The following is an 11,946-nucleotide window of genomic DNA, read 5'->3' on the forward strand; positions in this document are numbered from 1 at the left end:
CATTTACGGACAAAACAATTTTCAAAAAATGTCACACAAATCCTCAAAGTTGTACCCGAAGGTAGCTTGCTTTATTTCTTTTTCGATTTCTTTTGGAGTAATTTCCGTGAAGCAAAAATCACGTGCTCATAGTGATGAACAACTACGACCCTCGAGCTAGACTGCCCTCGAACCCAATGAGTATGCTATTGAAAAGTATGAACTAGAATAACAGAGCTTACAAGAGAAAATTTGACATATTGCTTTGTTATGCGTGAATGTAAGATGATTACAAAATGATTAGGTCCCTCTTTATATAATAGAGGAATCCTATTTATGGTACAATTTTAATTACAGAAGTAAATCCCATGATAGGCGAAACATTCAATCCTGACTCGATATGTGCCGAGATTTCCGCCACGATCCTCGCCCGATCACGGATATCTCGGCTTTCTGTTATCCGTCGTAGCAGGCCTCCTTCGATCTTGCTCGATCTCTTTTTCGCTTCGTTCTCGATCACGACTGGCCTCGATCTCGATCGGCCATTGATCCACGAGCTTAGCAATCCATCTCCGTACCTCGTTCTGGCATAACCGAGGTCGAGCATTGATCTTCCTTCTCGATTTCAGTCAGTTGTACAAAATGACCATATACAATCTATTACTACTATATTAAAATAATTTTATGAATGATCATTCAGCGTCACTCACTATTTAAAAAACACTAAACTATTTTTTTGTAAATGAATAAGCAAATAAAAAGAGGGTGAGAAACTAAAACTTCAAATGAAATTTTTGTAAAAAAGGAACTTTTAAATTTACATTGATAGCTGAACAAATCAACTTGTACTCCAAAATAAGAACACTGAAGAAAATTTTCGTTCTTGCAGTATATTGGGGGAGGGTATATAAAATTTACTTAATACTCCCTCTGTTACAATTTTTGAGAACATTTGATTGGACAGAGAGTTTAAGAAATAAAAGAATATTTTTGAGCTTATGGTATAAAATGAAGCACATATTTTGTGTGGCTATAAATCATTGAATAAAAGTAAATTATTTCCAAATATAACAATAGACAATTCTTTTTTATACGAACTAAAAATAAATAAATAAGTTCACGTAAATTGAAATGGAAAGTGTACATGTTACGTACATATTCTATTTTTTAAAATTCATATAGCAATTGAAATATTAAAATAATGACCACCAAATAATAATAAAAGATCCTATATTTTAAGAATTGTTCACAATTTTAAGACAGGTAGCCGCAAAATTCGAACTCTAATACAGTTTCCCCTTTAGCGTGTTTCGTCTCTCTGCTTTGCTACATCACCTCCCCGCCATTTCTTTTCCCCGACAAAACTGAACTCTCACATTCTTCCCACTTTTTGGTTCTTCGAAAAATCACATACAAATTTCCCAAAATCGCCAATAGAATCATTCTCTAATATTGATGAAAAATGTGCAGACTAAAACAAGGGAACCACAAAAATGTAATTTTATTTTTGGCGATTTTGCTTACCATGGCGAATTCTGCAGTTGGACAGCAGGCAAATACCAATAACACCATGGGAATTCAGCTACTGAAGAGTGTTCTCGCTACGCGTGTCAAGGATATGGGCGCCATTATGACCCAAAAACTTAAAGGCCAATTGGATTTTTGCATTGAAGATGTGTAAGTCATTATTATATTGAATGAACGTGAGTTTTTGTACGTGCATAAGAACGTGGAACATGTAAAATTATAATTCTCTGTTAAATTTGCTATGTTACAGAAGTTACGCCATTGTAATTTTATAATTGTTCCAATGTCTTATAAGTTGAATTTTTCAAATTCAATTTTTCACGTTCTACCTCGGCGTAAAGGGAGCCTTGGCATCACTGGCAAAGTTACTGCCATGTGACCAGGAGGTCACGGGTTCGAGCCGTAGAAACAACCTCTTGCATAAATGTAGGGTAAGATACAATACACCCTTGTGGTCACCGGCCCTTTGCCAGACCCGCGCATAACCTCAATGCCCAAATTAGTTGTGTTTGGCTATATGAATTCTCAATATTTATTCTTGTTGAATAGGACACCATTTTTTTCCAACTTTTTTAATCATACTAGAAGAAATAATAACACTGGGAAGCTGTGATGCATATGTAGTAGTATGTCGTAAAAGCTCACTTGCCTAAGAAATCTGTTTGTTTCCTACTTTAGAAAGAGCAGATTCTTCTACTTCTCTGTTAAGTATTAAATGTGGAGCAACATAAGTCAATGAGTAAAGATTTGGTGAAATTAGCAGCATTAATCATGAAGTCGGTTTTCAAAGATTCTGCCAATAATCTTGTGGTATATATAGGGGAATGGAATTATTTTTCTTCTCCTAATTTGTTTCATTTTTGTGATGATATATATTCGGCGTTGATGATTCAAGTCTACGGAAGGTTACAGTTTGGTTTCGGCTGATAAATTTTGATTGTTACAGAGATGAAGAGTTTGATGCTGCTTTCAATTTCTCCGAAAACTCAGATTTTTTGGCAGCATGTCTTAGAACGACAAAAGGTACCAAGTGCTGGATAAATTCTCATCTTTTCTAGTTTGAGATCCACTTGTCTAGTTCATAATATGGATTACAATTACAATCTTGCAGAATGATGTTAAAATATAGTATTATAGTTTCTGACCAAGTACATTTGAGTATAATAGATTCACTTTTCTTGTGATTAATCATCAATATGTGAAGCTCCTTTCATTCTTGATATTCACAATGTGTTTGGTTGCGTGGTAGGGGATGTTCAGCAGCGGTTGTGTACGGCAGCAGAAATAAAGTTCTACTCGACTAGTTTACTGGAAGTAGCGGATGAAAGTGGCGCAGCAAGAAGTTCCAATTACCTGAAACCTAACAAGAATTGTAATCTGTCATCATGGATAACTGGATGTGAGCCAGGATGGGCTTGTAGTGTTGGAAAAGACGTTAAGGTTGACTTTGAAAACGACAAGGAGATGCCAGCTAGAACTCTAGAATGTCAATCTTGTTGTGAGGGCTTCTTCTGTCCTCATGGTCTCACCTGCATGATCCGTAAGTATTGGATTTTCCAAGTTAGAAATGACTGCCAGCTTCTTGGGCTGATTTCTGAATTTGTTTGCTATAACAATTAATCAGAAGCTGTGAAATTTAGTATATCTCTTTCTGATAATTCTGTTCTTTCCCTCTTGTTCGTTTGTCTTCCTTTTCTTCCCTTGAAGCCTGTCCGATGGGTGCTTATTGCCCTCTTGCAAAACTCAACACGACCACTGGTATATGTGATCCGTAAGTTTCATATTTCCGTCTGGAGTTGTTAGTACTATTATTCTTTTTACTTACACATACACATACACACACGCACACATTCACTTTCTTGACCTGATTATATTGCCTTCCTGAAAATACGCAGCTACCAATATCAACTTCCTCCTGGAGAGACCAATCATACCTGTGGTGGAGCAGATGTGTGGGCTGATTTTATAAGTGCTACTGAACTTTTTTGTTCGGCAGGATTTTACTGTCCAACTACCACCCAGAAGAATCCTTGCAATAAAGGGTATTTATTTTTCTTCCAAATAAAGTAGCTCATGTATGCTTTCTCTTTTTTTCCCCAGCAAGTTTAGCCAGTAGATGACATAATGTATTCTGTTGCATCTTTTTGCTCATGTTCATAAGCTCATGCTTAACCCCATTTACTCACCTACAGCTAATTTGTGCATTTTTCAGACATTACTGCAGAGCTGGTTCAACAGTACAGACAAGTAAGTCTATCTCTTCAATAACAGTCAGCTATATTTCAGTATTTCTAACTATTTTTGCTTATTTTATATACGAATGACAGAAAATGAATCAAGTTTGATGCTTCTAGACATTAGTACTGGTTAAAAACCACTCATCAAATCTTTTTTCATTTGTTGTCTCATTACATAACATATTTCTGGGAGAAAAAAAAAGGAAGAAGAAACAAAAACATACTGATATTATTGGGGAGTGTGCAGCTTGTAGCTCCAGGTAACATAGAGTTAGAGAAATACTTGGGTACTCAGATCCAAATTCGACATGTTGCCATCTCAATAATTGTCTTTCCTTGAGCTGCTATCTACCGTTGAAGATCAAATAAATTTGAAAATATAATAATAATGGCTGGAAAGGTCCAGGATATGTCAGGATGTGAAAATAATTGATCTACTTCGCACACTGTAACAATTGGCTTTGAATTCTTTCTCCTAAGAGGATGTTTTATTTGAGTTCCTTGTGCTGTCGTGAGGCCAGACTACATTCTTGTTGTCTTGCTTTGAATCACGTAGTCTTGTAACTTCAAGTCAATACCACATGTTTTTGCGACGACAAAATGGATGTATATTAAGTAAGAACTCTTTGCATGTTCTTCTCAATTGACAATTCGTGAAACATTTTGGGACTTGAACATGACAAATGATCACAAATGAGTAACAGTGATGTATGTTCATGCAGGCTGCTATACATTTGCAACTTGTGAACGTCAGGCAGCAAACCAAAATATCACTGCTTATGGTATAATGTTTTTTGTAAGTCATCATCTTATTCTTAAGTTATCCAGTGAATGACTATCCATTTTATTGTTGTGCTTATGGAAATAAAGCTCTTGAGTTGGTTAGCATTGCATGTCTCTGTGTCATACCGAGGTTTCTAACTATTACATAATCTGAATGAATATTCTATACTATTAACCTAGATATATATATTTAATATTCTAATATCTTGACTTTTAACAGAGTCAATATTTGCCCTTTTAGTTGCTTGGTGATTCATCAGAGGATTCTTGATCTCTAGAAAGCTTGTTCATTTTGATCTATTAGTCATCGACTGTGAAAACATAAATTGGTACATATTTCATTATAACACTGACACATTCAGACTATATCAACTGTACCATGTGAATATAGAGTTGTTTGGGCCTGGTAATTTGGATGTTTGTGTTAACGGAACTATGAAATGCTCTTTTAAGTAATTGTTTTACAGGTTCTCCTTCTATCTGAAAAAAGAAATGCTGTATACCTTTTCATGCTGTAGAGATATTGGATTTCTAATGTATATGGTGTTTCTCTTCAAGTCATTTTTCCACCATAAAAGATGCACATACTTAAGATTCAGATTGTACACAAGAATTTCTCAGCTGGTTTTTTCGTTTTCGATAGGGTGGAATCATGCTTATACTTCTCATTATATACAACTGTTCTGACCAAGTTCTGAGCAGCAGAGAAAGAAAACAAGCCAAGTCCAGAGAAGCCGGTGCAAGAAGTGCAAGGGAAAGTGCTCAGGCACAAAACAGATGGAAATCTAACCTTGCTAACATGGGTTCTCAATTGTCAAAGACATTCTCCCGTAGAAAGTCGACAAGGCAGGACCTGCAGAAAGATAGTGATCAAAGTAAACCTGGTAAAGATTCTGGCTTGCCCTTGCCCCCAGGTATGTCTCAGGCAAAAGCAAAGAAGCAAAACAACCTCAAGAAGATGATCAATGAATCTGCAGAGAACCCTGATAGTGAAGGTTCCAACATTGAGACTGGGGATAAAAATTTTAAAAAGAACAAGGGTAAACAATTGCATTCAAGGACTCAAATTTTTAGATACGCATATGGGCAAATTGAGAAAGAAAAAGCTCTGCAGGAGCAGAACAAAGATATGACCTTTTCTGGAGTAATCAACATGGCAAGTGAGTTTGAGATAAGGCCCAGACCTCCTATTGAGGTCTTCTTCCAAGATTTGACACTAACTTTGAAGGGAAAAAACAAGCATCTATTGAGGTGTGTAACAGGGAGATTATCGCCTGGTCGCGTTTCTGCTGTTATGGGTCCATCTGGGGCTGGAAAGACAACATTTCTTTCTGCATTGACTGGAAAAGCTGCAGGGTGTACTACAACTGGTTCGGTTCTCATAAATGGAAAGTCTGACTCTATTCAGTCATACAAGAAAATTATTGGCTACGTTCCTCAAGATGATATAGTACATGGAAATTTGACAGTGGAGGAGAATCTTTGGTTTAGTGCTCGGTGCAGGTATGCTACAATAGATTTGTTACTATTCTACCTATAGTTAAGTTATTGCTTGACTCAATATCTTCCAAGTCGCTGTAATTTCTGAACTTAAAGTTGTCCTCGATTTCAAGTAGAATAGTCAATCTTTGACTTCTCAGAGGGTTTGTTTAGAGTTTTGAGTTTGTTGTCCACATGTTCTGACAAATATGCTTGCAAGTTACCAAAGTTCAATTCTTTCTATGTGCATTTGTCTTCATAAGTTCCCTTCTACCATGAGACTGCTACTTCAAAGGCTATAGAGTCCAGTAATTTGTTGTTTTCAAAAATTAGGACCTGTTTTTATTACTCCTATCAGGAAAAAAGTTACCCTTGCTTCTTATTTCTGTTTGTTACAGTTAGCATTCTAGTTTGCCACTACTAGCTTTGCAATTGATTCTCATCTGCTCATCAATGTTGAATTGTTCTTCCAGATTGGCTGCTGATTTGCCAAAACCAGAAAAAGTTTTAGTAGTTGAAAGAGTCATAGAGTCCCTGGGATTGCAACAGGTGAGAGATTCTCTTGTGGGGACAGTGGAGAAGCGAGGCATCTCTGGGGGCCAGAGGAAGCGAGTAAATGTTGGGCTCGAGATGGTTATAGAACCTTCTTTGTTAATTTTAGATGAACCAACTTCTGGTCTGGATAGCTCTTCTTCTCAGTTATTGCTTAGAGCACTTCGTCGTGAAGCTCTTGAAGGAGTGAATATATGCATGGTGGTTCACCAGCCAAGGTAATGTTTGCAGTCATACTTTTCTTCTCTTCGGTCTTCCAATCAAAATGCCAATTGTACTATGTATTGGGAATATCTTCCAATATAACAACCGAAATACTTGCTCTGGAAACATGAGGCATGGTCATGAATAGTTTCCAGCAGTCATACCAAAAGGAATTTTGCTCTCCGTTCCTACGTTGTGGAGCAACATTCTGACGTTGGGTCTCATCTTAAAGCACTTCTTTATTAGTCCTGTTTCTAGAGAGCTAGAAGAAGTAAGAGCATAACACATTTCCTCACAAAGTCATTCCTTAATTGCACATTCATATTTAATATCTTCGTTGCTTTTTGTTTGCAAAAGTAATTTCGTAACGGATAGTTCTTTGTTAATTGCTGATTGCCCTAATTGATTTATTAGATTAGTTGTCCTGTTCTGTATCTAATTATACACGTGTTAGCCAAATTGTATTCTCCTCACACTAAGTGACAGAAAATCTCTTGTTCCAGTTATACTTTGTTCAGGATGTTTGACGATTTGATACTTCTAGCGAAAGGTGGCCTTACAGCGTACCATGGACCAGTATCCAAAGTTGAAGAGTACTTTGTAGGACTTGGGATCAATGTCCCGGATCGTGTTAATCCTCCAGATCACTTCATTGATATTTTAGAGGGAATTTATAAACTCCCGGCAAGTATAGGAGTAACCTATAAAGATCTTCCTCTTAGATGGATGCTTCATAATGGTTACCCAGTACCACCAGACATGCTAGCTTCTTCGGGATCAGCAGCTTCTTTGGCTGGGGATAATTCAGCACATGGAGGAAGTTCTGCAGCGGCTGGTCCTGATCTATCTTTTGCAGGAGAGCTGTGGTCGGATGTCAAATCCAATGTTGAACAGAAGAAGGACCATATACAGCACAAACTTTTGGCCTCAGCGGACTTGTCGAATCGGAAAACACCTGGTGTCCTCCTCCAATATAGGTATTTCCTTGGAAGGTATGACTAGCTCCCTTTATTTCTAATATTATGGAGTACTCTTTTTATTTGTTTGTTAATATATGCTAGCAAGTCACTTATTTTGTTCTTCAATTCCTGTGTTCGAATATTTTGAATTTGTCCAATGTGCTTTCCCACAGTTAGGCTATATATATTTATATAGTAGCTAAGACAAGCAGTTTTATGAATATTATGTGAGATATTTAGTCACAGTTTATGAGGAAAATATGTGCACAGTATGTTTTTGCGTTATGAATATTTCAATTTTGTCTGTGATATTCGATGAATGGCATCGACTAACAATTTGATTCTGCATATTAGTCAGACTCGGCAAGCAGCGACTACGAGAAGCGAAGATACAGGCGGTTGATTTTCTTATACTATTACTTGCTGGGATCTGTTTAGGAACACTTGCTAAAGTGAGTGATGAAAGCTTCGGAGCACAGGGTTACCTTTATACAGTCATTGCAGTTTGTAAGTTAAAACTTTGAGACAGCAGATATATGTTCACTTGTCTTATTTTACTTCAGCATGTACAATTGGTCAAAGGACATTTAACTTTGAAGTTTAAGACAGGTAAGCTTTTATTTCCAAAACTTTGAGAGGGAAATGTTAAAGAGGAACTTTACAAGTTTTAGAACGGTGCATCAAATTTTGAGTTCTGCTTGAGAAATTTGCAAAACACAGATCATGATTTCTCTTAGCAGTTTATCTCTAACTCATCACTAATAACTCCATTTTTTTTTTCATTCTAACAATTTGAAACAGTTTTTGCAAATAAAATATATGCTGCTCTTGGAGATTAGCATACTGTGTAAATTATCATATCAAGCTGGAAACTTCTTTTCTAGTTGAGTAAAGTAGTTCTTTGCTATTATTTGAACTTCATTACTAGTCACATGACTCCCACATTATCACTAACAGAGAGAAAGCATCCTGAATCTCAGAAAAGGTAAGATATGACAGAAACTGAGATAGTGTAATAGTAGAAGTGCAAAAGTTAGAGAAGAAAAGCAGAAGCTTCCAAGCAGTGAGCAAATATAGCATCTTCTTCACACTATAATGATTTTAAAGTCGGATATTAAGATTAAGAACTTGGATTAATGATTAATCACGGTATCTGTTTCTCTGGAAGTATGTCTTGTCTACATGGTAGAAAACCATGAAACTTTAAAAAATAATTGTATGTTAGTTTGTTTTGCTTGATGTTTCCCCATTCTTTATGAAAAGTTTTTAACTGGCAATCCTGAAATTAGCCTTTTTCATTTGTGCTAAGACATTGCTCAGGTCTAATTAACATAATGTTTATTCCTGACTTCCAGCTCTCCTTGGCAAGATTGCAGCATTGAGGTCATTTGCTCTAGAAAAAGTATACTACTGGAGAGAGAGTGCATCCGGCATGAGCAGCTTGGCTTACTTTATGGCCAAGGATACACTTGACCATTTCAATACAATTGTAAAGCCTGCAGTTTATCTATCAATGTTCTATTTCTTCAATAATCCAAGATCAACTATTTGGGATAATTACCTTGTCTTGCTTTGTCTCGTATACTGCGTTACGGGAATAGCTTATGCTTTGGCTATCTACTTTGAACCTGGTCCAGCCCAACTGGTGGGTGTTTTGAACTTTAATAGTGATATAATATGTGAACTCTTTACTGTGATTCTATACTTACAAACTAATTTTGTCTTTCAGTGGTCAGTGTTGTTACCAGTCGTTTTGACTCTCATTGCAAACCAAGACGGCGACCCACTTATGGCAGAAATAGGAAATTTTTGCTTTCCTAAATGGGCTTTAGAAGCATTTTTGCTTGCAACAGCTAGAAGGTCCGGTGCATCCTATCTCTCTTTGTATCTAATAATATGTCAAGGAATGGTTTATTTCTTTAATGCTTTAAAACTATCTTGCCACGGCATCATCAATTCCTGTTAGGTTTACAATTAGCTTGGCATTAACCATCAGGCATTCAGAATCAATTATATCTGATATTTGGCACTAAAAATGTTTCTTCAACTCACTCAAGTGTAAAGTTCCTATTCTTGTTTTATTCTGCTTCCAGGTACTCTGGTGTATGGCTGATCTCAAGATGTGGTTTACTAAAGGCAAGGAACTATGATCTTGGTCACTGGTATCCTTGCTTGCTGTACCTCATCCTCGTCGGCTTTCTCAGCCGTTGTGTAGCATTCTTTTGTTTGGTGACTTTCCAGAAAAAATAAGTCTTCTTCCTCTCTTGGTTCATTGCTTGGCAATCTAGCATAAACACGGAAAAATGCACGTTTGCGGACTCACTAACAAAATGCCACAGTGTAAAGGAACCTTGTATACGTACGGCTATCCTCTTGCCACAATGTAAGTGCAGTAAAAATGGTCTGTGGCAACTGAAGTCAACAATTTTGGCAGAAATGTAAATGTACATATGTGCGAATTTTAGTTTCTCTGAAGTTACCTTGCTTCCTGAATCTTGTAATTAGCTATGACCCTTCAACATAAATGGCAGATGTCGACTTTAAAACATATACTGCTGGTAATGGAAGTTATTTCTGGAGCCAAAGGAAATCAATTCCAATCTTTCACCTCTCATTAGGTACAATTAAATGCCTGTGAATAATAAAAAAGAAAATAGTGTGTTTTATTTGGCGAGTTTAATTGAAGAAATAAATGGAAAGTTATTATACTTTAGCACGTTGTATTATTGTATTGCCGTACTTATGGACGGATGCATCAAATGTCTATGTTTTAAATAGTCAAATAGATTCCGAAAACCTCCTTTCATTTTATTATTACCGACACGACATGGTCTAAGGAATATTGTGATATACTACGTTATCCTGAATTCCAGGCCACTTGTAGGGTTTGGGAAGTTCTTGTCTGGAGTTGATCGATTTCCCAAATTTCTTAGTTGACAATTTTTGAACTACTATATATCATTAGTATTAGTACCCGCGCATCCGCGGACATTAATTATGTCAAATATTTAAGTTATTTGGATTGTATTTTAGTAATCTTAAAATTTACACTTTCTCAGTAAATATAGATAATCATTGGATATTAACTACATAAAAAAATTAACCATTTCTTCTATTTTTCTTTTTTAATACCATTCTTGCCGGTGTCATTGGATCCTAAAAATAGTCAGGAAGTAAAATAATAACTCATATTTATGGCAAAACAATCAAATGTTAAGACAATGAATGACTCTTTGTATAAGATTTAACTCTTTACTACTACTTGAACTCTTATTTGGTGTGTTGATATCTCGGGAGAAATTCAAAAATAGCCAGATTTACAACTAGTCGTTCAAAAATAGCCCAGTTTCAAAAGTAATCGAAATTTAGCCACTTTTCATGTAAAGATAAATCTGAGCGAAAACACTGTTCAAAACCCAGAAAATACGCCAGTATATTATATTGGAGTTCTATCATAAGTATGCTTGAACTCCAGCATATTAAGGATGAGTTCCAGGATGAGTATGCTGGAACTCCAGCATAATATGATGGAGTTCCAGCATAAGTACACTAGAACTCCAGCATAATATACTGGAGTTCCAACAAGTATAATTGTCCAGTATAATATACTGGAGTTTGGAGCACCGGTGCTCCAGTCTCCAGTATATTATATTGGAGTCAGCAAAGTATACCGATCTAGCATAATATGTTGGAGTTCATACACAGGTGCACCGAACTCCAGTATATTATGCTGGACCGGTCTCTGTTGCAGCAAAATAGTGGCTATTTTTTATTGACTTCGTAAACGCTGACTATTTTTGAATGACCCGTCCGAAAACTGGCTATACCGTGCTATTTTTACTGATATCTCTTAAAAAATATTTCTTTCTTAAAATTTCAGTTACTAAAACATTATTTTTCAATAATAATTATTTTTATAATAATGTAATTGAAAATATTATACTTAATTCAAAACTCATTTTAGTTGGTTATCTAAAAATATAAAAAATTCTTTAACTAGTGAATTTTTTTTACTCCATTTTGATATTTGACATTAACCATGTTAAATATCCGAGTTATTTGAATTATATGTAAATAACCTTAACATTTAAACCTTCTAAATAATTATAGATAATCGTCAGATATTAATTAAGAAACACTATATGAAAAAAGACTAACATTTTCTCAATTCTCGTAGTGATAATTTTATTTTTGCACTATTCTCATAGGTGTCACTGGAACCTAAA

General features: G+C 35.9%; 1 protein-coding gene across 2 annotated transcripts; it reads left to right on the forward strand.

Annotated features, from left to right (window-relative positions):
• The first annotated feature begins 1,271 nt into the window (after positions 1-1,271).
• On the forward strand, positions 1,272-10,268 carry LOC104215111 (ABC transporter G family member 28-like). 2 transcript variants are annotated; one of them, XM_009764858.2, is made up of 14 exons: positions 1,272-1,656; positions 2,453-2,529; positions 2,756-3,046; positions 3,214-3,277; positions 3,402-3,548; positions 3,719-3,753; positions 4,466-4,539; positions 5,170-6,029; positions 6,479-6,775; positions 7,265-7,753; positions 8,079-8,227; positions 9,076-9,365; positions 9,450-9,580; positions 9,814-10,268. In XM_009764858.2, exons 1-14 carry the CDS (start codon positions 1,442-1,444, stop codon positions 9,968-9,970), a joined length of 3,276 nt encoding a protein of 1,091 aa, XP_009763160.1. In that variant the 5' UTR covers positions 1,272-1,441; the 3' UTR covers positions 9,971-10,268. The 2 variants fall into 2 exon arrangements, with proteins under 2 accessions (XP_009763160.1, XP_070004069.1); XM_070147968.1 differs by having other exon boundaries at positions 2,767-3,046.
• Positions 10,269-11,946: the final 1,678 nt, after the last annotated feature.

The sequence above is a fragment of the Nicotiana sylvestris genome, chromosome 6, assembly GCF_000393655.2.
Source record: "Nicotiana sylvestris chromosome 6, ASM39365v2, whole genome shotgun sequence".
In the NCBI taxonomy this organism is placed as follows: Eukaryota; Viridiplantae; Streptophyta; class Magnoliopsida; order Solanales; family Solanaceae; genus Nicotiana; species Nicotiana sylvestris.